The sequence below is a fragment of the Panthera tigris genome, chromosome B4 (assembly GCF_018350195.1).
Source record: "Panthera tigris isolate Pti1 chromosome B4, P.tigris_Pti1_mat1.1, whole genome shotgun sequence".
NCBI lineage: Eukaryota > Metazoa > Chordata > Mammalia > Carnivora > Felidae > Panthera > Panthera tigris.
In genome coordinates this window covers 131988636-132014812 of record NC_056666.1, presented here as the reverse complement: position 1 = coordinate 132014812, position 26177 = coordinate 131988636, and the positions used below count along the sequence as shown (strand labels likewise).

At 42.8% G+C, this 26177-nt stretch overlaps 1 protein-coding gene across 7 annotated transcripts in view; it reads right to left on the bottom strand.

The window, feature by feature from the left end:
- GRAP2 (GRB2 related adaptor protein 2) overlaps nucleotides 1–26177 on the bottom strand; it is a 61854-nt gene extending 35677 nt beyond the window's left edge. For 2 of the 7 annotated variants that reach the window (XM_042993326.1, XM_042993328.1), the window contains exons 1-2: nucleotides 25854–26177; nucleotides 21750–21841 (exon numbers count right to left, since the gene is read on the bottom strand). In XM_042993326.1, the coding sequence (XP_042849260.1) occupies nucleotides 21750–21828 (79 nt within the window). In that variant the 5' untranslated portion in view covers nucleotides 21829–21841; nucleotides 25854–26177. Of the gene's footprint in view, nucleotides 1–393; nucleotides 661–6861; nucleotides 8965–21749; nucleotides 21842–25853 lie in introns of those variants that run through there. The other 5 variants (XM_042993330.1, XM_042993327.1, XM_042993331.1 and 2 more) reach the window with 5 other exon arrangements.

Genomic DNA, 26177 nt, shown 5'->3' with positions numbered 1-26177 from the left:
CTCCAATTGCCATTCCATACTCTCTCTCTCTCTCTCTTTCTCATTAAACTTTTTATTTTGAAATAACTATCGACCCACGGGAAGTTGCAAAAATTTGTCTCCTGTCCTTTTCATCTTCTTCCCACGGGGGTGACATCGTAAGTCACCACGGCATGGTATCAGCACCAGGAAACTGACATTGGCGTAATGCTATTAAGGGGACTTTTGGCTTTTCTTTGATCATTTCCTTGTAGGAAGCACCCTGAGTAAAAAGAATCAAAATGAGGTGAGATGTAATTAATGCCCCATCAGGTCCAGAACTTCATGTGTGTTCAAGAGGGTTTATCCCTGTAACTAAGTGACACACGTCAAATACAATAGTAAATGCCACCTAAATGCCCAGGCCCCAAATACCTTCTTACAGCTGTCTGTAAACTTGTACCGACATTACGTGGTCAGACCAGACTCTTCACTGCCTGTTTGGCTCCATCTTGTTATGGAGAACAGCAAAGAACAGAAGAACAGACAGTTCTGCTGTTCCCATCAGGATCTATAGTGAGAAGAGACAGGAAGGTGCCCCAAATCGCACTGCTGCATGGCCCAGGTCTCCGTGACTACAGAACACAGCCTCAGTTTCTGACATGGCGCTATCTCTTGATAGATGGCTATTTCATGCCCCATCTGCACAGCAGAAAACCAATGGGTTAGGAGAGTTAGCACAAGTGACTCCATCCAACTTCCATGCCGGGAGGATTTCAGAGGAATCTGCAGTACCCGATACGACAGGTTCCTCAATAAATGCTAGGGGTTTCATTGGACCGGCCTACAAAACAAACAGACCCAAAGGATACAGGCACAGTCCTCAAAAGCAGAATCAAACGAAGAAAGAACCAAGAAATCTTCTTGCTTCAAGGAAACAAAAACCAACGAGAGAAAATTAAGCCAACTTGAAGGGAACAGTGGCTGTCCATCAGCCAGGGTTCAGCCAAGGCGAATAACCCATTAATTAACAGAGTGAGAGTTCCTCTGTATTTTTACTCTCAGTGGTAATTTGCTAACCAGTAAATATGGAATGACTTTTTTTCTCCCTTGGAGATAAATGAGCTCTGGTTCTCCAAAAATGATACATCTGGCAAGAGGTAGAAAACAGAAAAATGAAGTGTTTTGTCCATTAAGACTTGAAATTTCAGCAAAATACTTATTTCTGGTAGCTAGGTAAAAAGAATTTGACAATTGGCCTTGGCAATTCCTGAACAGCTGAAGAAGGAAACATTTAGCAGGAACAGGCTGGATAAGGGTGGTCAGATGCCTCAGGCTGAGTGATCTCTATAAATTTATTTTGTGTATCTACACCTTGCCTTATATTGTCATGTGTCATATCCGTGCTACCAGTAATAAAATCGTTCCTGTCAAAGTCAAGACAGGCTGAGAGCAATTTGCAGTTGTGAAGAACTATGGGCTGCAGGGAACAAACAGGACACAAAGAATTGGGGGGGGGAGGGGTTCCTTACTCTGTTGTAGCCGTTGGAAAGGGTCTCCCGCCCACAGGTGCCAAGAACAGAGCAGCACTCACAGGTCAAGTGTAGAGGAAAAGAGCTGAAATCAAGTCGGCTCTATAAATGCTGTTATCCGATAGTCAAGGATGAGAGAACAAAAGCCATGGGTTGGACGGACTGGCCCTGCGTTGACCAGAATTGAAATTCAGCCCAGGGATCAGTGCTTTTGTTGACCTTCCCCATGACAATGTGTTTCGGCCATTTGTATCCGACCAAGCCATTTGTTTGGGGATGCAGCCTGCATTTTTAAATCTGTGCAGATGCTTACACAGACCCTGCTCTCCAGTCAGACGAGAATGTCACCAGATGTGACTAAACGTGCCTCCTTTTTTTAGCCGTTTAGATGTGAGAAATCCCTCCCATATCAGTCCGCTGCAGGAAACTATTTTTATCAGGGTCTTTCAACCCCAGCTCTGAGACACATGACAGATATTCCTACAAAAGTTCCACGGTCGACAATGAAATAAACCTCGTGCCAGACAGACTCGTACGTCAGGGAGGCAGAGAGGGGAGTGAGTTCTGTCTGCGATCGCTTTGAACTGTGGATAAGCTAAGTGGGGGAAGCATGGCAGACAGGGCAGAATTAAAATGTGATCAACGCAGCATCTGGTTTCTCTTCTCTATTCAGCTTCCACAGAAGTGAACATGAAAAAAGGGGAAGGAGGGAGGAGCAAAAAATAAGGAGAGACAGGGCCCCTTCTGGGAAAAACAATTCTAGTTAGTCCTGAATTCTCAACTGTGAATTCCGCCTCAGGAAGCCAGTGGCCACTTTCACTGAGAGCACGTGGTGACAGAAATGCTCAGTTTGATCCAGGCTGGAGCCAGCAAGGGGTGGCAGCTTCTGCCTCGATCTTTCCGCTGTCTCCCTTCCCCCTTCCAATCACAATAAATATATTTATACTCACTTGATTATGTCAGCCAGACAATACTCCCCTAATTGGCAACGATCAGGGTTCCAGAACTGCTTGGGTGAACCTGCTGTCTCTCCATCAGGCAGAACAATAAGGGGCCACTAATGCAGTCCCCATTAACAATTTCCGGTGGAATAAAAAACAGTCCCCTGACTCGTGCATGGCAATGAATTTTCCTAACAGCTCCTAAGAGCCAACCCTTCAGGAACTCAGACTTACATGAACCTGCCCAGCATAGAATGCTTGTAGAAATCCTCCCCACCCCCAGCTCTAGTGCATAGAAGAAAAACCATAGCCACTTCCTTCTGCTGGAGGTTCTTTTGTTCTTTTACTCTTTTCGTTTTTCTTCTACAGGCCTTATGGAGCTAACTGTCATTTTTGGTTCTCGGTTCTTTGTCAATTTCAGGGACATCTGGTACACAGTTTACTGCATTTGCTAGCTTTGGTATTTGTAGCTAGGGAGGCAGTCTTTGCTGTGTGTGCATGTTCATTCCACATGCATAATTTACGCACACATCATTTGGAACTTGAGTGCCGTCGTATATTTTGACATTTAAATGTTGACGACCACAGTGACGATCGTAAGCAATTGCTTCATAAATGTTTATTAGATGAATGAATGCACCAGCAAGGCGAATGTCATTCATTCATTCGTTCATCAGGCATTGGAATGCCTAGTAAGTGCCAGTATGTGCCTTAGTACGTGCTAGATGCTGGGTGTTCAGTGACGCGTACCCACAGTCCCTGGCCGCAGGGAGCTCACGGTGGAAGGGTGGGAGCCCGGCAGGTAAACAGGCAATTGTGACACCATGGGGACACAGCGAGAGAGCCCTGGGCAAGGTAGCGCGGAGCTCTCGGGAGAGAGACCTTAGTCTACCTAGGGCAGGGGCTGAGACAGCGGTGTAGGTAGAGGGGTGCCCTGAAGGTGGTGAGGCTTGAGCTGGGGCTGTAAAGCGCTCCAAAAGGGATGGCACAGTCAAGGACAGGACACGAGAAAGAGCAGGGTGTGAGCAGAGGGCTAGAAGCTGGAGGGCGTTCTGGGAAAGCGCCGAGGCCAGGAGTTGACAAAAATAAAGTAGAGCCCAGGCAGGATCTGGAGGGAAGGGGTCTGGGTGGAGTAAAGAAAGGAGCTTCAACTTCAGTTAGGACCCAAATTCCTCTGGATGGTGCCAGAATGTGGACACACACACACACACACACACACAAAGCAGACTTTGGACCTGCTTTGGAAGCATTGCTGAAGTGCAGTAAGGAGATCCCGTCATGTCCCACACCCGTCACTCATGAGCTGGCTTCTGTATGAGTAAACTGAGGATGTGGACTTTGTGGGCTCTGAGGTTTGCACAGAGACCACACCTGGGCCTGTTCCTTGTGCAAACCGTGGGGCTCTGAAGGAATGAGGCCACCTCTGAGCAGCACGCAGTATCACAGCATCGCTGTCTTACAGGACAGAGATAGGCAGGCATACTGAGTGCGATGCGGCAGAAATCCTTAAGAAGTATGCACAGGAATGTACCGTGTGATGGAGATAATCTTACTGTCCCCAGCCTAGGTCAGGGTCTCATTATCTCAATTCTGAAGAATCCCCAATTAAATGCACAGCACGGATCCCCGCTTGATTACATTTCTCTGCAGCACCGCTTAGCTTATATCCTTTCTGCTCAAAAGCTTGATGACTCCTCTTTCCTTATAGAATCAAGCACTAAGTTCTGAGAGTGACATCCGAGGCCGTCCCCAAGCTGTCCCGTACCCTACCTGCTACAACCTTCACCTCAGCCAGGTGGGGCCCCCGGCAATGGCGTCCATGCATGGCCTACGTGACACCATTTACAAGGCATGGCAGTGCCTTATAATTGCCTGTTGATGTGCCTGCCTCCCACCCTCCTGCCTCCTGCTTTTCCTTCCTCCAGACCCCCACTAAAGGTCCAACTCAAATTCAAGACGATCTCCTCTAGGGACGCTGTCTGGTTATCTCTGGACCCTTGGGAATCCTGTGTGACACTATGTTGTCCATTAGTGACCGTGAATTTCACTTGGCGGTTTGTGTCTAACTTCGCCAGCTAATTTGTCAGCTCCAGAGGGTAGGAACCAAGCCTCCTCCCTCTTTGTAGTCTATGGACCTAGCTCAGTATCCTGCTCGTGATAAATAATTGCTGGTGATGGCTTTCCTACACTATAGCTTCTAGGAGACCATTGAGTAAAATCCGTGGGAGGGATGATCATCATTTTGTTACCACAGCACTGTGGCCCAAAGTTCTTTTTCCCTCTTCTTGAAAAATCTTGGAGAGAGTGGTTTGCTGCCACCATTTTGGAGTAAAGAGAATGTGAAACATTTCTGCTAGGATTCGTAAACAGTATTTTCCAAGCATTCCTTCAGAGCTTAAAGTTCACCCAGGAACGAGCTATTTCACAGATCAAAAGGCGCATATATGCAATCCACCGGGAGGAATAATCACTCTGCTAAATTTAAAAGGGAAAACGGTTGAACTCTCCAGCTTGAAAGTAGAAATGGTTTAGCATCACACGACTGAAGAGGAACACGAGAGACTTACTTAATTTTTGGCCCCCAACGTTTGGTTTTTATTGTACGTGTTCCATTGAGCAGCGCATGGGATTTTTCACAAAAGAAGAAATGGCGTTAAATCAATAAGGAAAATCACCATTTCCTTAGTGATCCAAGAGCATTTAAGGAAGCTGAGCTCTGCCAATATGTACAACTGTGCAGAATTTGTAACTGGGCAGTTAAAACCACCATCTAAGCTGGCAGCTGTGATTTTCCCAGAAGCAGAGCTTCAGAAAGAAAAATAGCTTTTAAACTTCAGTTCCAGTTTTGCAAATTGGATCTGTTCATGAAAAACCGTTTTAAGTCCCAGGGTCTCTCTTTCCTCATTAGTGAAGGATATGATTGTTTCTTTTTACCCACATGGAAATTCATTCATTTACTCCACAAATATTTATTGAGTACCTATCATGAATCAAACACTGTTTTAGGTGCTGGGGAAGCAGATGTGAACAAAAGAGGCAGAGTCCCTAACCTTGTGGAGATGGTCTTCTGGCTGGGGGTGGGGGGTCAGATAATAAGTAAACAAATAAGTAGACACCTACTATGCCAGGCATAAATAATGGAAATAATGCTACCATCTTATTGTACTTGGAAAATTAATTTCTAGAAAATTAAAAATGAAGACTCCTCCATGAATATTATCTTAGCTCATATATGTCACATATATTAAGAGGTATTTTAAAAAATAACTAGTAAAGAATACATAGATTACTCTTTACACGTGACTTTGACATTCCCTACTGACTTTCCAAAGGGTGGGCAGCCTTGTGTCTCTGTATTTTTCCTAGACCCCAGGCCCCAGTCATAATAGCACCAAGGAAGGTTCCCGGGTGACATGACGTTCAGATTGTCCCTAGGTGTTCCATCTTCCCCAAAGACTCTCCTCCTCCTTTTTCCAATCCTTGCCACTCGATAGCGTGGCTCCAAAGTCACTTTCTCTGTGTAACCTTTCCAGACCCACCAAGTAGAGCTGAGTTCTCCCTCCCTTCGGCCCCAAGGGTATCCTGGCACTTTCTCAGTCAATTACATCATTTAATGGAAGATATTTGCAATGATTTGTTTACTTCTGTATCTTCCCTCCTAAGCTGTAAATTTCTCCAAGTAGAGAGAGTCTCGTTTGTAATTTTATAGCACAGCACAGTGCCTGGCACATAGTGGGCCCTCGATAAACATTTGATGAATGAACGAATGACCTTCTGTCTCTTCTGTTTTGGCTTGTGCTGAGCTATGCAGATGAGAATGAGGTGACTGTGGCAATGTGACAGAGGAAAACCAACTGACTAATATGGTAAAGACCTTTAGTTTGCTCTTACAAACAATGGATTTTAAACATTTGAGCTCATGGGCTGCAGATGATAAGGAATTTTGAAACCAACGTTTCCTAGATGATATTTCTGTGTGTACTAAATCTGGATGGTTGAGAAGTTCAAATAAATGATTAAAGCATGTAAAGCAGAACGATTAAGTCATCTGGATCATCTACTGCAGGAGAGAAACTTAGAGAGACTTAATAATGGTTCTTAATGAAAGGAGAGATTGTATTCCAAGGACAGCAAAACATCCTCCCTCTGCATGCACACAAAAGGAGACAAAATGAGGTTACAGTGCTGGGAGACTTACGGTAAAAACAAAGAAGTCAGTTTCAGGTGGGATGCGGGAAGTCATCTCAAGTTATTGTTGCAAATAACTCACATGTTGTGGAAGGCTTGCTCAGAACCAGGCATCGTTCCAAATGTTTTACCAGGTGTTCTTTCACCACAACAAACCCAGGCAGGTCCGTTTTTTGGATGTATTTCTCCCATTTTACAGGCGAGGAGATGGAGGCGCCATAACTGATGGTTAAGTAACTCACCTGGGCGGCACAGCTGGGAAATGGTGGTGCTGACGCTCCAGCCAGGGCCGCCTGGCCCCCGAGCTGTTGCTCTTACCTACTCTGCTTACGGCTTTGCTAGAGGCTGAAATAGAAGCCAGACAGACCCTCGTCTCAGGACGGAGACCTAAAACTTAGCCCACGGAAGCTCAGTAAGTTCCTGTGGCTCCTTTAAATTTGAACAAGAAAATCCTTGAGCACATAAACTGTCCTTCATTGCCAGGGCAACTAGTTTTCTCATGGGCTTCACTACACCAGTGTGTGTGTGTGTGTGTGTGTGTGTGTGTGTGTGTTTGGTGAAATTGGAGTACCTGCTTTTCTTTTCTTTGTTCTAGTGAGTTGGTCTACCAGCTCGTCTTTCTAATGAGATGTTGTGTTTTGTTTTGTTGTTGGCAGTCCGCACACATGGTTTAAGCATCCACATGTGTGTGTGTATTTATAAGAGCAGACACCAGTCGAGTCAAATTTAGATGTTATGATTTTAGCTCCATAGTGATGGAATTTACTCTTGGGGCTGAAAAGTCAGCATCTCCTCTGTTCTTTTTTTTCCAAGGCAACCTTGTTTAGCCTGCCCTGGGGACATAAGCAGGGGGGTCATGGGCAGCACAGAACAGGGGCAGCTTGCTGAGCAACTCAGATGCTGAGCACAAGGAAGTCAAGGCTCCTCTGGTCCTCGTGCTGTGCCCCAGCTGCAGGATGCCTGGAGGCTTGCTCCGGGGAACCAAGGCCGCCCAGTAGGAGCCCTGTGAAAGGGTGTGAATGAGTCACTACACTTTTCAGGTTGACTGAGATGACTTCTGTTGATTTTCTTCGAATTTAGATCTGTTATCAGTGTTCACACATGGGGCCTAACGGGAAGAAGGGTGAACATTTTCTTGATAGTGCCTGGCCTTTGGCAGGGTTGTGATAAGATTTGGGTTAAGATGTGACTCTGCAGGAATGTGTAGGTCAGCATGTGTGTCCCGGGGTGTGCTGAGGGCCTCCAGGGGGCATGCTTCAGTGTCCTGAGCTGGAAGGAGACCCATCAGGCTAGGTACAAATGTTTTCTGATGTTGTATACGAGTCGCCTGGGTTGGTACTTACTATTTGAGGGCATCTGCAGGCTCTGGGAGTTGGTCAGACTTTAGGGGCCATAGTTTGGGAGAAACACTTACTTTTTAACATGGGTCCCCCACCATGACTAGATCAATTATTGGTGCCTTGGTTAAGGGTTTGGGTTCTAGAAGCTCAGTTAACTTTTCTGGTCTGTTTCCCCATCTATAAAATGGATATGACAATGGTACCCACCCCCTTGGGGAGGGCTCAATAGATTAATACATGTCAAGAGCTTGGAGCAGTGCCTGGTATTTAGTTAGCATTAAATCTGTATTTATATTGATTCACACATCTTTGTTGATACAGCTTCATATTTGGCAGAGGACCAGTTTCAATGCTTGTGCAAAATAGGTGCTTAGTAACTATTTGTTAAATGTTGAAGGAATTAGAAGAATGGATTTAGTGGCATACGTGAATGGCAACTTGTTTTGATTTCTCGGGAACCTATAATTTTGGGTCAAACTGGACACTAGATTTAATCCGCTATAGAGAAATATTTCAAAAAAGTGGAGTTTTCTGCAGTCAAACATCCATTTCTGCAGAAAAGAAGGGAACGGAGATGATGGTTTTGCGTGAAGATCACAGTGGGAATGGCATGAAAAATTGAATGGAAGGACAGGTAGCAGGGTCCATGACTCTAAGGCAAATAAAGAGAAATATCTAATATAATCAGACACTTTAAAACTACAAACTTATGTTAATTTTGAGTCTACAAAAATAAAAATAAAAAAAACAGGAGTAAAATCTCTGACCTGTATTTACCTTGTATTGATTTTCTAACAATGACAGCTTGAAATGAATAATTTAATTTAAAAAACAGAAAGAAAATGAACAGTCTAATGTTTTAGGACCTGGTACGTTTTAAGAGTGCATTAATATTAGGTTGAATCGTATGAAATTGCCACTTCTTTTGGTGAAAAATGGTCAGACATTGTCAATTTCATACGGTTCAATTTAAGTTTTTTTAAATGTTTATTTGATTTTGAGAGAGAGAGAGAGAGAGAGAGAGAACGAGCGTGAGCTCGAGCAGGGGAGGCAGAGAGAGAGGGAGTCACAGAATCCGAAGTAGGCTCCAGGCTCTGAGCTCTCAGTGCAACCCCTATGCGGGGCTCGAACCTGCTAACCACGAGATCATGACCTGAGCCGAAGTTGGAGGCTCAACTGACTGAGCCACCCAGGCGCCCCATCATATGGTTCAATTTAATATATTTAAGCTAACTGACACTAAATCAAAACACTATGTTACCTTGTCCTTTATTGCCTTTTACCTATGGCTATAGAACTGAATTGGCCAATTTTATTTGTCTTAGCCTCTTTTGCCTCTCAGAATTTGTGCACAGTCGGTGCTAAACAAATCTTTTGTTAATTGAGTGGGGTTTCTGTTATTTTCTCTCAAAAATTAGGCCTAAATTTTGTTACACTACCTAATGCCAAGACTGCCCTTAAAATATAATTAACAAAGTGTTAGCTTCATTTCATGTTTCATGATTTAGATAAATCCTTTCTGTTTCTTATTTGGGCAGCACTGGGAAGCTAATTTATACATTATTAATATAATGTACAGGCAAACAAGACTCTGCTTGTGCACACAAGCCATGACAAGAATAAATTCAGGTCAGATATATTTTTGCAATTAAGGAAAAGTGTTATTATAATAATGAGAAATGACTGTGTATGTGACATATCTCTGCACAATAAAACGCATTATAGACTCATAAAGGAGGTGAATGGCAGAATCAGGCAAGCTTTCTCCTGAAGGTTCCAATCATTTAGGACTCGGTCGAGGCATCCAAAGCGCCCTGCGATGAACTGAAAATGATAACCTTCAGGATCCCCAGGAATGAAGAGCTTCATTATTATTCATATAAGATTTCATAACAGTTGGGATTGGTCCAAAAGTTAGGAAACGTACTGAAATAACTGAGCAGGCAGCATGAAATGATTTTCAACGCAGAAAATAAAAATCTTCTATGGGGGAGAGGTGGAGAATGTTCAAGGAAGAGTGTGAATAACCCATGAAGTATTACACCTGCTTGGGCCTCAATTTTCCCCTATTTGTTACCTACCCCCTGGAAAATATTCATTCCCTATAACATCTGTGGCTGCAAGGGTGAATGGGATCATGCCTTAAAATGAGATGCATTTCTTAGAGGGAGAAGCCAGAGTTCGAAAATGCATTATTTAGGGTTTTGATTGACCCAGAGCTGTGAGAACAGCCACATTGCATAAGCAGAGCTCTGAGAAAACAGAGTTGCTTTCGTTTTTCAAACAGAAGAACCACAGTCCTCTGTTTATATCCTTAGACAAACCAAAGAAATGTGCAAGAGAGGGCTCACGAAATCACCAGTTTTAACTTTCCCCCCAATGCCATGGATTTTTCTTAGAGATTTTTCCCCCTGAGTGTGAGGCACGCACGAGTCTGCTCGGTCTGTGCTGTCTAATGAGATCCCAGCCCAAGGGGATGAGTTCCTACAATAATGTTGTAATGCTAATTACATTTTAGAATGGTTAGGGCAAGAATAGTTCCAAACATACTCGAGGTAATAGCTGGTCCTATATCCAGAAGGTCAACAGCTCAATCAAAGAGAGAAAAAAATGAGCATATCTTAAGAAAGAGTTCAAGTGGTTTTATACAAGAGCTCTCATTAAGTCTACAAGAACACTTAAAATACTGGTAGAGAGAGGTAATTCTATATTTCCCTTTTTAACTCATTGAAAGCCCCCGATTTCAGGGTGCAGTGTCTGAACACAAGAAGCATCTGGCAGGTGAAGGGGAGGTCGTGTGTTGTTAAGGAGTTGGCTGGAGTTTTAGGCTTGGGGTCCGTGCCAGGACCGCAGCACAGAGTTTGACAGAAGCGGGGCGTGGACTGCTGATGAAAAAGCAGAGGTGAGGCTGGAGAGTTTGGTATCAGATGAGGGCTCTGGGCCAATCTTGCAATACAGTAACGACACAGCTTTAAACCGTGATGACAATAAACCCCTCAAATAATTGCGCATCAAACCGCTATCCACAAAATGACCATCTGCTCTCAGCAGTGCAGAGTCCATAATGGTGTTGGATCTTTTCCCCATTTTCTATGATTTCTTTTTTTTTTTAATTTTTTTAATGTTTATTTATTTATTTATCTACTTTGAGAGAGAGAGACAGTATAAGCGGGGGGGGGGGGTGCAGAAAGAGAGGGGGACAGAGGATCTGAAGCAGGCTCTGTGCTGACAGCAGAGAGCCCCATGTGGGGCTGGAACTCAGGAACCACGAGATCACGACCTGAGCCAAAGTCGGATGCTTAACCGACTGAGCCACCCATGTGCCCCTCTGTGATTTCTAATGAACACAAAAGAGGAGCAATCAGAAACTATACCCGTTGCTTTCTGTTTTAGATGGACTGAAGTTATCTTTCATTTCGAAGTGCATAGTGTTTTAATCTATTTTTAAAATATTTATTGAGCACCTATTACGTACTTGGCAATAGTCACATGGCTAATCGTTTTAGAGATAATTCCTAAAAAAGACTTTCTGCTCTGCCAAAGATAAAGTATTAAAATAACAAAACAGCTCAAGGATTTTTTTTTAATGTGCTAAAAACTGGTGCTTTTCATCCTCCAAGAACCCCCCCCCCCCCCCACACACACACACTCTGCACAAGGAGATCCTTTCAATAAGGGTGCGATGCAATCTGGCATTGTGTGAAGCATAGTCTAAGAACTAACAATTTCAGGGGGACCATGTTCAGTAGAGAAAATACAACTAAGCTGGAAGTGAAGAATGATTTTTGTAATTTAAATTACAGGAAAACTTCAGGGCTAAAAATCAGGTGACAATAAAAGTTACTTAACTCACTTCAAAGTAGGAGTTTGAAATGTACAGGAAAGGACAAAGAGGAGTAATAAAAAGCCTCTATGACCCCACCACGCATGGAGTCTTTGCGACTCTTTTTAATAGGCCCTGTTCCATTTTAGATGGGTTACATGAGTGAAAATATTTCCATGTCTGAGACCAGTCTCTGGGGATAAAACCTTTTTTGGAGGCCATTTTTGGTCCCTGGAATCCCCTGTTAGCCTCTGGCAACTCTACTTTGAGTTGTTACTGGCAGGGGAGGGCCTGGCAGATGCTAGCATGGATCCTGCCCTTCGGCGCGTCATAGTCTATTTGAGGGGATCGAACCCCTCATAAATAAGGCTGACATGAGTGCTGGGGAGGAAGACTGATTCTGTCTGGGGAAGGACTAGGAGGAAGGGGCAGGTTTGAGGCTAGTCCTTCAAGGCTGGCTTGGACTTAGGAAGGTGGCTATGTGGGGGATGGGGTAGCTTCAAGCAAGAGGGAAGGCCTTGTTCCAGAATGGTGAGCAGACATGGTCCTTGGAACCGAGTGTACGTTCTCAACAAAATGGGTGTGCTCTGGCTGTAAAAGACGTTGAGGGGGCCTCTAGCTTATTGATGGGGAGGTCAATGCCCTAAATTCTCTCATTTCCTTTTCCAACTGTGCTACTGAGTCTTACTGAATTTTTATATATCATCCAGCTGCTTTTTAAACCCTAAAATCATGTAATACGGTCATAATTTACCTTTGGAGAGCATGTTACAATTTATAAATGGCTTTTTTATCCACATTATTGCGTTTGATCCACATAACAGCCCTGTGACACCACAGGCTCATCTCCACAAGCTATTTCCTTTGAAAGTAACTACTACTTATAGAAACTACTAGCTATAGAAATCTGAAAAATTTCCACTAGCAGCCTTATTGTGTTAGAAGTGCACACCAGGATAAAGTCAGCAATTTGGGAGAAATGAAAGAAAGGGTCCCGAGATAGATAGCGATGGAGAGTCACAGGAGGATGATGGGAGTGTGGCTTTGGAAATGAGTGATGCAGAAGGTAGAGAGGATAGAGTGCGTGTAGGGTAGCGGTCCATTAGGGGGTGGGTGGTGGTACTTAGCACAGTACTGAACACTCAGCAAGGCAATGGTCAATACCTGTGCCACCACGAGTGGGTGTTGGGTGTGTATCTTGAGCAGTGCTAAGAGCACAACTCAAAAATATAAAATGGTGGCTTTTAGAACACGGGTACCGAATACAATGAATATTCTTTTGTAACATTGAGGAGTGAAAGGGTGGGTCAACCTGGAGGAAGGGAGAAATGCTCATCTCCTTTGATGCCTCTATGTTGTCTCTCGTTCTGCAACATCTCCATCTATGGCGACTTTATAAACTGCCTCTCACATACCGAAGCAGCGCACTTTTGCAACTACTTTGTAGCAGCTAAAACAACCAGGACACCGTGATTGCTGTAATCTAGTTGGAATGAGTCTTACTGACTTTGGGTACATCAACATATCCATTTAGCCTGATGCAAATCAGTTTACTTTTCTACTTAGAGACATGATGTGAAATGAAATTAATCCAGTCGCAGCAAAGTGAGCGAATTCACTTGAACAAATCCCTTTCTGTGGAAAAGAATTTTGTTTTGCAGCTCATTTGAAACAAAATCCACATGGCAGTATAATGCCTTCTCTGGAACTGAACAAATGCATTTATCCCAGTTTTATTCACAGCTAAATTCACATCGGAGCTATTTTATATGATAGCGTACTCTATTGTCCTCAGGTGAGGGTCACAGTGAAAGTATTTGCAGAATACTTTCTGCAGTGGAACTTAGCCTAAGGACTATCACTCCAACTGGACTATGAACTCAGCAAAGAATGACAACTCCTTCGAGAGACAAAAGAGGCTAATGAAAACCAACAAAACCCAACATGTATCTTTTTAGATTCTCTCTTCTTTGCCTTCTATTGTCAAAGGGGCAGTCAGCATGAAGTATACATTTACTAAATACATTTTGGTGGTGACTATCACAAGCAGGCAGGACTCGGAGAGGATTCCAGACAATATCAAAGGGATTAAGAGGTTGGGGAGAGGATCTTAGGGTGCCGTGCTAATGCAATGGAGATTCTTTACCCTAGAAAAGAGAAGGCTGGGTACGGCCATTCTTGGGTTGTTCAGCATACTGAATGTTAGCACATAGCCACCCTGGTTGGATGAAAGAAGGCCAATTTACAACTCACAAAGGGGATTTGGGCTTAGGAATGGCGAAGAAGCTTGACTGAGATGGATTATAAGGTATCAACACAATCTTTAAGACATCTTTCTCTGGAAATTTTACAGTTGAAGAGTAGATAATCTTTCTGAAATGATTTCGGTGTGGTGCAGCAGGGAAATGACCCCAAGGACCTTGTAAGCTCTATTCCAGTTCTTCTCCCATGATTTTTCACCAGCTGGTGTCAGGACCTGGCTTGATTCTTGCCTACTGTTCTCCGTAGCTGGAAGCACTTGACCCCTTCCTGCGAGTCTACCGTACTGTAAACTCAGCACTAAGCCTTTTCTCGGTTGGGAGGGATTTAAGAAGCTCACTATGGCTGAACGCTTGGCTAACTCTGCCTCAGGTCACCCCCTGCAGCAGCCGGGCTCAGAAGTGTCCCAATTCTAGCGAATAGGACTTTGTCTTGCTCCTAAGTCCCTGTTTTACTGGATTTACCTGAAATCCACTGTATCCTCCCAGGCTAACACCTGAAATCCTTTGTTGTTTTCCAGGCCTAACATCATTTGCGGATCATATCTAGTATCCACTCTAGGACTGAAGCTTTGTGTCTCTCCAACCTCCCCCCAGCTCATCTCTGGTGTCCCGTCTCTGAACCCCATCCCTGTTCCCTAAAGCTGACTGTCTTTGTGCACAGAGCACTGGTGACCATGTGTTCTAGATGTCTCTTTTCACCTGTGGCTGGATCCCCTACTCCCTTCCTCCCATGTCCCTACCATCATCATTCAGGCCACTGCCAGCCTATCTGTTCTCTGGCCGTGTTGTGACATACCACAAAGCTCCATTTTCCCATGGAGTTGTGTAATGTATGGTTGCACATCTGACTCTTTACCTACAAACTATATACCTCCGTAACAGGTTTTCTCAACATTATTACTATTGACATTTGGGACTGGTTAAATCTTTGCTAAGGGGGCCATCCTGTGCAATGTAGGATCCTTAGCAGCATTGCTGGCCTCCACCCACCAGACGCCGGTAGCATCCCCCACCCCAAATTATGACAATGAAAAATGTCTCCAGGAATTGCCAGATGTCCCCGGCAGGGAGGGGATATCAAATAGCTCTCTGTTGACAACCCCTGTTCAACAACAACTCAGAAAGTCAAGAGTGTTTTAAAGCCAGTGATATATACTTTGAGAAATAGTTGGATGTATATAAACTCTTTAAATCTGGTAAAATTTTAATTAACTACTCTAAACTCTTAATCAACACGAAATGCAATTTTACAACTGTATTATGATACAAGACGGATGCTGGGTAAAGTGGGGTGAAAACGCTGTACCGTAGGTCAGTTCTTCTCATATGTTATTGTGCATAAAAATTACCAGGGGAATTTTCTTAAAGTTCAGATTGCGATTCTGAGGCAGGGTCTGAGACCCTCATTTCTAACAGGCTCTTTCCCCTGGTGTTTGAATAGTTGATAGCAATGCCATAGATCAAAATCACTGGGGAGGGGGAGGGGAGGAGCTCTTTGAATCTTAATGATTACAAGGTCATGAGAGCAACATTAAAATGTGCATTAGAGTGACAGATTAGGAAAATGTGGATGTTCCCTGCACCTTTCTGTAAGAAAAAAAAAAAAAAGTGCTCACAAGTGTGAGTTTTGAAATGTAACATTTCGATTAGCTGGAAATTAGACATGTTATACAAATTATTGTGAGTTCTCTGCTTTGGCCGGGAAAGAAAACCTATGATCTGCTAAGCTAGTTTGGTAAGACTTTTAGGGGTTTCCAAAGGTCTGACAGAAACCTAAACTTTAAGGTCTTTGAAGTCCTTATTTTACTAACGGAAGAGGTTGGGGTAAGGATGCAGCTGGGGAGGGGATGGAGAGAGAAGAATCACTTTAAACCAAGCTTTGTGACCAAACAGATACACCTTATCATGTTTACTCAAATCACAAATAACTGCACTGAAACTGTACTGACATCACAAGATATTACCATGGCCCCAAATCAGACCACTCAGCTACAGGTTGAAAACAGTTGCAATGAATATTACTATAACGGACAGTGGTAAGCATAACCAAATCTCCCAAAAGCTGCTGAGAGCCTGAAATAACATTTTCCTCCTCTCGCATGATATGCCTCTAAGGAACTTGTACTTAGAGTTTTGTAGACAGCGGACTCACTGTTGTACATCCTTGGGAAGGAAATGGCCGTTCACATTTCTTCCCAAGTCAGACAGACTGAGGCTCACTTATCTGTCTAAAGATGTAGATTTGTCCAGGGTTGCAGACAATTCACGGATAGGAAGAAGATAATGAAGTCCTGATCCTTTTTGAGACCTGTTCTGGGGGATCCAACATGAGACTAGCTATGCCAGCAACAAATACCTGCTGGGAGACAGTACTAGTTTGCTAGCTCTAAAATAATTTTTAACTCTTTATTTATTTATTTTGAGAGAGAGAGAGAGCAAGAGCTAGAGCAGGAGCAGGGGAGGGACAGAGAGAGGGAGACTGAGAATCCCAGGCAGGCTCTGCTCTGATAGTGCTGACGCGAGGCTTGATCCCACAAATCGTGCGATCATGACCTGAGCCAAAATCAAGAGTCGGTCACTTAACCAGTGAGCCACCCAGGCGCCCCTGAAATATTTTGATAGGTTGTTATCAATATGACTTAGTACGGTAGGGATAAATGTCTTTGCATTTAAACCTCTGTACCTAGGTGTGTGTGTGTGTGTATGTGTTTAATTAATAGCATAAGTAGAGAATAAGGAAGATCTGGCTTAATAGTAACGCATGGGAACTCATGGGTTTTAGTTGACCACAATTTCAGTATGAGTCAGCAGTGTGACACAAATGCCAAAAAGGCTAATACAATCTTGGGCCAATGTTAATAGAAATATAAGGTCTAGAGCAGGGGAGGCAATGACTCTGTGGTGTTCTGCATTTGCCAGATGGCTCCTGGGGCGCTCTGTCCCATTCTGGGCACCATGATCTAGGCGGGACCTTCAACTGGAGTCCGTCAGAGGTGGGCACTTAGAATGATGATGGATGCAAAATCTCATCATGGGAGAGGAGTCACAAGAACCAAGGATATCAACGTTTGAAGAAGACGATTTAGGGACATAACTGGAAGTGAGAGAAGAGTGGGCTATCTGGGGAAAGAGCCCGAGGCACGGTTTCTAGTGGCAGAAGTAAAATTTCTGGCTCCTCCAGGAAAAAAAAAAAAACCATGAGAGCCTTCTCAACGCTTGTCATTTAATATAAGTAAATGGATAAAATAAATGGATCATCAGCGAAGAAGAGCCAGTTCCTCCCCTGATTTCTGTGAAGGATGCAAGTGTGTGCATACATTTATGCCTCTTCATCAAGCCACCTCCCTCTCCTGCAGGTGCACTTCCTCCAGAAAGCTCTTTCTACAAAGTCCTCCTTGCCCCACTTGCTCTGTTATCTCGTTGGCATGAGTTGGGCCCCGTGGTTTTCATTTGCCCAGTTTCCCTAACAGCTTGTATGTTCCTTAGGGGAAAGGAACCATTTTCTTTTGTTTTTATTACCCTAAATGTTCTTGGTACCTCTGGGTGTCGTGAATTAGGGATTGAGGGGATGTCTGCTGACGGTAGCCCAAAGATGAATTAAAGTAACCAGACAGGTAATTTTTTATAGCATCTATATGACAGAGCATTACAGCTTGTTCTCTTGATGATAATAGCACCTAACTGACCCTTCACTTCATGAAATAATTTGAGCTGACAAAGTTGGCTGAGCAGTAAATCTTACTTTTCCCTACATCTTGCATTTTAATGGACTTTATTTATGTATTCATTTATTTTTTGAGATAGAGAGAGAGATTGCGTGTGCACTTGCGCAGGCAGGGGAGGGGCAGAGGGAGAGGGAGAGAGAGAATGTTAAGCGAGAGAATGCCCAGCACGGAGCCCTACATGAGCTTGATCATGACCTGAGCCTAAATCAAGAGTCAGACGCTTAACCCAGTGAGCCCCCCAGGCGGCCCTTTACATCTTGCATTTGAAAATAAAAACTGTGTATCCGTGCTGGAAAAAAACCAAAATGTTCTATCTAAGAGCACCATCTGCCTGGCTCCAGGTCTTAGGAATTGCTCTCCAGCTAGGGCATTTTTTTGACTTTACACTTTCTCCTTCTTTGTTTATTTGGGTATTTCCCAGGTACCAGTGTCACCATCATACAAGACCTAGTTGATGAAGTGAATTAGTAGTCTACTTACCAATACTGGTCTAAGAGATAGAAATGCCATAAAAGGAGTTTGACTACACAAGAAAGCACCATCTTATGCATTTTATAAATGAGATATTGCATATTCATGTTATGTCAGAGGTAGAGAAGTGCTTTCGGGGTAACAATGCATGTCACTTCGTAAGTGTCCTGTGTAGCAGGTTAAAGAATGGTGTGGTTTCACTCAAGGACAGAGGAGGGGATAGGGCACGGTGGGTCATCCACAAAGCTGAGGAAAGAGCACAGAACATAGGAGCAAAGAGCAGACTGCTCTCATCGCTGGACAGTGTTTCTTCCCACAGTCAATGACCTGACACGCTACTGAGCAAAGTATATACTTCTCGGTACGAAGGTGCTAGAACTCCATTCGCCAGCCTGGAGGTCATTGAGAAAATTCACAAAACAAAAGGACGGAGCAACAGGGTTCCCGATTTCGTGTCTCTGGCTAGTCATCACAAATAAAGATTTGTGGCAACCTTCCTGATGGTTGAGGTGGCCAGCCCAGCCCTGTGGATAGTACTAGGCTCAGACTAGTCCAAAGGCCTAGGGCAGGGCGGTTCCTGCTACGCGGAGCAGACCTTCGGTTCTCAGGGTCTGTCCGGCAACTGACACAGGGAGCATGAGAATTTTCTGCTTGTTTTAGCTTCCTAGAGAGACTCAGAATTAAGCTGGGACTACATCATGGATTTTGTGTCCTTGGCAGCATATGCGACGGACATTTTTTATAAATCTGAAACAAATGCTGACGCGAATTTGTCCTAATTACGCGGACCCAAAGATTCTCCAGATATCTCCCCAAGTAAAAGGCTCGGTCACGTCCTTTCTACTTGCAGGGCTTCTGTGTTCAGCGCTGCAGGCCTCTCACGGGTCTCCGATTTCCAAGCACATTTCAGGGACGTTAAAGGAAATAACTCTTAATAATGAAAAATCAGATGGAAGGTTTAGGTCTTTCAAGAGGAATAACCTTTATAGAAGGATAAGGTTTATCAGCCCCAAATAAGTCCATCGTCATTATTTATTTCCATATTATACTCGGAACTAACCAAGAGGGTTAATAAATAATCGTGGTATGTCTGTCTGAGGCAGAGCACAGAGAGCAAATCCGCTGCGAGGCAGTCAGCCCCGCAGGGAAATGAAGCAACCAGCCGAACAATGAGCAAGCAGCCCACAAAAACACTATTATGTTTATAGCTTCTAACGGGATTTGATATTGCAAAGGGACCCATCGTGACCTGGACACCAGCTTGTGTGACCTCCAGAGAAGGATGAAAGGTCTTGCCATCTATGGCAGAAAAGGTCATTTCCCTCTGTTCTCAGACCCAGGGGGGTCAAGTAGTTCGCAACAGAACCAAAAAGGCTTTGGAGCACATGGTCTAACCTCTCACTTGACCGTGAAGGAAACTGAGGCCCAGAGAGATTACGAGGCCTTGTTTAGAGTCACGCAGGTAGTTTCTAGGAGAGCCAGCATTCAGATCTCCAGAAGCCCATCAAGGGTTCCTGTGTCCCCAGAGTGCTGTGCCCGGACCGGTGTCGTACAAGGAGCCATGCGTACCCACTTCACAGCCTTGGTCTTAAGTCTTGGCGGATGTTAGCAAAATGACCTTGAGAGAGTCACTTAAATTCTAGAGCGTTGCTTTTCCCACACTGCAACACTGGAGATAAAATATGTGGTGTGTCTACCTCAAAGATCAAATGAAATAATGTGTGCACACTCTTTTGAATGACTTTATAGGGCTCAGGTTAAAATAACTTCAGATAAAGGAAAATTTTCTTGTCGAGGATGTATGTGTAGACTCCAGGGGAATTCATGAAACACTAGAAATTCTGTATAAAGTTGCATATGGATGAGTGCTAGACACCCCCCCCCCTTTTTTTTAATCTCCCCGAGGAGTTTCTATGGCTTCCATCAGTTTCTAAATGTGTGGCTAACACTCTCTTCCGACCCCTACCTTATCACTGCCAGTAAGAATCTATGTGCTATGGATATCAACATATTTATGATCAACTTCAAAGCTTGACGTATTAAAATTTGACCGTATTCATGTATTTAATGTTTGGCTGAGATTTTCCTGCTGGCCTTGGAGATTCCATAATCCGTATTTTTAGAACATAAATCTATTCAGGGGAGGAAAGCTAATCTGACCTCACATTTTGCTCCATAAAAGACGGGAAACCTATGGCCTATAAAATGATGAATAGAAATTTTTTTAAATTGATTAACTTATTTTGAGAGAGAGAGAAAGAGAGAGAAAGAGAGAGTGTATACAAGTGGGGGAGGGGCAGAGAGAAGGTGAGACAGAATCCCAGGCAGGTGGAGCACCATCAGCACAGAGCCCGATGTGGGGCTTGAACTTGGGAACTGTGAGATCATGACCTGAGCTGAGATCAAGAGATGGACATTTAACCCACTCAGCTACCCAGTCTCCCCAGTGAATAGAAATTGCAAATGACCAATCAACCAGGGACTTTGTTGTTTTTTTTTTCCCTACTTGTGTACCTCCCTCGTAATATTTCCTGGTTATCTGAAAGAGATTTCTTTAAAGCCATATTTAACAAGTGAACTATCTACTTATTATTTACTGAGTTCCTACTGAGTTCTCAGCAGTTTGCTTCCAGTATTTTCCCATAAAGCACTAGACAAAAGACACAAATCATAAACCCTTTGTAGGCTGCCGCATTACGCCCGTGGTTCTGGAAGGCTGAGCGGCGTGGAGAAAAACAAATGAAAAAGTATTATTCATGACCAATTGATCAATTAGGCTGCTTTTCATTAAAAAACATAAAAAGGCAGAACCAATTTAGCAATGACTGTGTTCGAAGTGCATAAAAACATTATTAATGTTGGATTTTTTTTTTCTCATTTATTCTTAGTTCTCTTTAGAAAATTACACTTGAGAGCTTTCTGTAGGGCAATTGAGGGAGTGGAGAAGACAGTACTGGAACCCTTTTGTAATGCTGATGAAGGTGCAGGGACGGACACTGGTTTTAAGGCCTTTTCTGCATACAGTTCTTTGTTTCAGAAGCAGAGACTGCCTTCTGGAATATCTGAGAGTATGAGATACCCGACCAGGGAAGTTACCTACTTGTAAGACTCATCCATCATCCCATAAAGAAATCCAGTGGGAGCTTTTATAAATTTGACAATGGGTATCCTCCCGTGTTTTAGTGGTAAAATCTTATACGGTACAGAAATGTGGAAAATGAGAGGGAGTTTTTTCCCCTCTTGACTATATCAAAATACCATCTCCTGCCCCAGGGCTCTGCGGACTCGTAACTTCCCTCTCGTATTATTCCTTTCTGTTTGCTTCCCTCCTATTCCTTCATGGTTCTATATTTTTCAGTTCCTAGTGACATCTTTTGTTGAAAGTTTCTCATACAGAGCCTTAAGCTATGTAAATGAAATAAGTATCCTCATCTATGCTTAATGTACTGTTATCATTCAGATGAACAAAACCTAAAATACATCTTGGCTCCCAGATTTTCGGTTACTTACAAGAACTTAAAACGTGGGTGGTGGTGGCGTGAGGTCCTGTTACTGATTCCCATTTGGTTCCATTTGTGTCTCTTCTCATTAAATGGGCCTGTCTTCAGAAAGACACCATTTTAGGGACTTCACATGTATAATTTACAGTTGCTCCTTGAACAGTGTGCAGGTTGGGACACAATCGAAAATCTGTGTATAACTTTTAGGGGCGCCTGGGTGGCTCAGTTGGTTGAACGTCCAACTCTTGATTTCGGCTCAGGTCATGATCTCACAGTTCATGGGTTCGAGCCCCACGTTGGGCTCTGCGCTGATAGTGTGGAGCCTGCTTGGAAATTGTCTCTCTCCCTTTCTCTCTCTGCCCCTGCCCCGCTTGTGTGCACTCTCTCTTAAACATTAAAAAAAGAAAAAAAAGAAAAAAAAAGAAAAAAAAAGAAAATCTGTATTTAACTTTTGACTCCCCCCAAACATAACTACTGATAGACTACTGTTGACCAGCAGCCCAGCCAATAACATGAACACTCGATTACACCAACTTTGCTTGTTCTATGTATCATACACTGTCTTCCTACCATGAAGTAAGCTAGAGAGAAGAAAATGTTATTAAGAAAATCATAAGGAAAAGAAAATACATGTACAGTCCTGTACTGTAGTTATGGAAGAAAATCCAAGTGTAAGTGGACCCGTGCAGTCAAATCTATGTTGTTCAAGAGTCAACTATATTTAGTTTCCAAAACAATGCGATGAGATAGGTACCGTTATTACTCTCATTTTGTGACTTAAGAAACGAAGGCACAGAAAGACTAGTTTGTCCCACCTGGCCCAGGTAGTACCTGGAGGACTGGCCCCAAACCCACAGCAAGCACCCAGTAAATGTTCCTTATTATCGTTGTTGTAGTTGTTAGTGCCTGAATGTATGTATTCAATAATACCTGCTATTGTTGCTAAAAATGACGAATTTGTGTGTCTAATCCTACTTCGAAGTGTACAAAACATGGATACGATCCCTCAGTGGAAGAGTCGGTTTTGGCAAGGATTATCATCTAATGCCATCAGGTGAAGTTTGTTGGGAACTAAGGTGCTACCCCAGCACCAACGGTCACCTCCTCAGGTAACTCGTTAATTGCAAAGGTGGAGAAAGTACCTTTACAACGAGAGCTCCCTGGAGTGAGGTCGCTACCTTGAGCCATAATCAAACTGAGAATCCCAAATAGACGGACAACCTGGCACTATGTGCCTCCTGATGAGATGTGATATGGAGCAGCTTGTAAAAAACGCTTACTTGAAATCTAATCAATGTGTTAGTCAAAGCTTGGAGTTTACAGGAAATACAGGGGGCAGAGGAGTAAATTAAATGACACCATGAGGGAACAACAAATCCAGAACATGGGGCATTCTACAAGATAACTGGTCTAACTCTTCAAAAAAATCCAGTTATTAAACAAGAAGACGTAAAGGCCAATTGCAAAATGTGCTTTTCTTTATAAAAATTAGATCCTACTTTGTTTTTAAAGGTACAGAAGGTGTTGGAGGTCAGATGGTGAAGGTTAGATACGGTCTAAATATTAAATGATATTAAGGAATTAGAGTTCATCTTCTAGGTATAATGTTAGTATTGTGGTTATATAGGAGAATGTCCCTATTCTTAGATGTGTACCCAATTATTGAGGAGTGAAGTGTCATTTTGTCTGCAACTTACAAGTACTTCAGAAAGAAATCCAAAAGGATGGAACACATATGGTAAAAAGATAGCAGTTGGTGAGCCTAGCAGGCGAGTCTAGAGGTATTCGTTATACTAATACTTCGACTTTTCTTTATGTTTGGACAATTTCCCTCACTTTCTTCATAAAATGTCTTACATCGTCTTTGGAGAGCATATAAGACTTTTATCTTCCTGTACTTAGTAATAATTTCTTTTCATTCTCTATAATGTTTGTCAGTGAATGCATATTTAAAAAGAAAAGTGTTTTTAAAAATTGCTTACTGACTGTCTATTGGCTCAAGCTTCTTGAATCCTAATATTAACATTGTTGAAGAGAGCTCAGTGCCTAATACAGGGTCTTAATACATAGCAAATGCCCAATACATGTTTGTAATGCTTACTTGTTAAATTTATTTTGTTCCTGAGAATTTTAAAGTGGCAGGCAAAAGAAAGAAAGGAAGAAAGAAAGAAAGAAAGAAAGAGAGAAAGATGGAGACACATGAGGCTGTGTTGATCCTTTACAGATCAAGATATGCTTTAGCAAATACTCAAAATGGACAAAATGGGGGCCAATCAACCCCATCTTTTGATTCAAATAACTTAGGTTTCAAAGATTCTTGACCAAATTTTGAATTTGTTTTACGAGGGTATGAAAATGAAGAGTCTATCCCTAGGATGAATCCAGCAGCAACTAACTGTTACTTGTTTAAGAATTGGTATTATTCTCTGAGAATCACGCAATTTGTGGGAATCGAGATCAACTTCACCTCTTCCAGAAGGCAGCGGTTCTAAAGGAGATGGTTTCAGGCAGTAAGGGATATATATTTTATATAAAAGTGGAAAGACAATGACCAAGTTTCAAAGAAATAATCCATAATGATATAATTTTGCATTTTCATAGTGCCTTTTTCCCAAGGCACTTAACATCTGTGCGAACTCATTTATTCTTATAGTATCCCAATGAAGTAGGCTCTATGAAGAGCAACTGAATTAGACTTATGAAAGGAATTTCATCAGGACCGAAGATGCAGAAGATATTCAGAAGAATATCATATAAGCAATGGAGGTATTACTCATATTGATATTGAGCAAATTGATAGCCTCCCTCCCCTCTGTGTCAGTAAAGTCATTTTAAAAAAGAACCTATCACAATTTAGGGAAAATAAGATTCCTGTTTACTACATGAGAGACACTCCAAGTCCAGTCTAAAAAGGTAGTTTTATTCAATGACACAGGCCTCTGTCTACAAAAAACAAAGTTCTCGAAAAGAGTCCAAATAATCATTTTTCAAACTTGAAATCTAAATGCACTTAGATGGCTCTAGATTTACATGGTGTTCTTTGTTTACCAGTGGATCCTTTTGTAAAGAGGTTTGCTTTAATATTATGTTATAAACATGAAGTTTTATAGACAATATTGGGTCTACTTATAAGCAGAATCTACTTATATTAAATGTTCTTTCTGAAACCAAAAATAACAAACAAAAAGGTGACCCAACTAAAGAACGAATCAGTCGATGATAAATGCAGTTGTGTAGAACAAAAGATGCTTCGGCCTGAGGATTCCCACCCTCAGACGACATAACATGAGCACATGCAATCTTTTCCATTGGATTTTTAGACCCTAAACGTTTCCCTCTTAATTTATCTGGGGATGTGTGTTTTCAGTACCGTGCAGATGAAGTTACACATACACTGGTAACAAGGCCTCATTCCAGGCACGTAAACACGGTATTTTTAAGTTAGGGGAATCCTTGGTGGGTATACTCAACCCTCATATTCAGGAGCAGTTGGGACAGAGAGCATAAAGGAGTTTGTCTTCAGACTCGATGCCTGAACTGGACACCATCCTAAGGACATGGCGCTAGTTATCAATAAAGAGACAAAGATTGACGATATTCTCTCAAAACCTATTTCATTGTAAAGTTTTCTCTTTGTAAAGAAATCCAAAGTGGTGTTCTTTGTAAAGGGAAGATAAATATTAAGAGAAATAGAAATGTAAGTAAGACAGCAATCCTGGCCCCATCGTGCCAACGTTCACTCATTTCTGCGCAGCCCGTCATCCCCACCTTCAACAGGGATTGAATGCTGACTGTGGAAAGGGAGGATTTCACCTCTGTAATGGGTCTCAAGTCTCTCCCTGGGGTGGCTCAGAAGCCAATTAGTGGAGAATTTTGTGTGCTGGGCTAGGTAAGGAACAAGTTCCTTTGCTGGAAATTGAACCCCATCACCACAAGCATTGAGAAGGCCAAAGATTCACAGACCTTTGCTGATGGACCACAATGTGAAAAAGCGATATTTAGAGAGCCCATGGGATTCATTTTAATTCAATTTGACTCACAGAGAATATGCTGCAAATTGTAAAACTGTTCAAGATCTCTAGAGTATATGGCCCGGTGTTGTATAATGACATACCTTTTTGAAGAGAAGAGGTTGAGTCTATGTCTTGGCTTTGACACCAAGTTAATAGAATCCTCTCTTGCAAGAAGGAAGGTGAAGTCTCACGTCAAAATTACTGCATGTCAGAGTACAGGTCCACCTTGTGTCTTCCAAGGACTGCATTAAAACAGGGTACAAGCTCACAGATCCATTAATAGTGTTTCCTTCTCTGCCTTATTTCTTACTCCCTCCTCCAAACTACCCCCCGTTAGCCCTGTAGTCTGTAGGCAAACCACACAGGAACTAGCAGATACAAGGGCTACAGAGAGTTGGGCGTGAGCCTTAGATTATGCGGTTTTG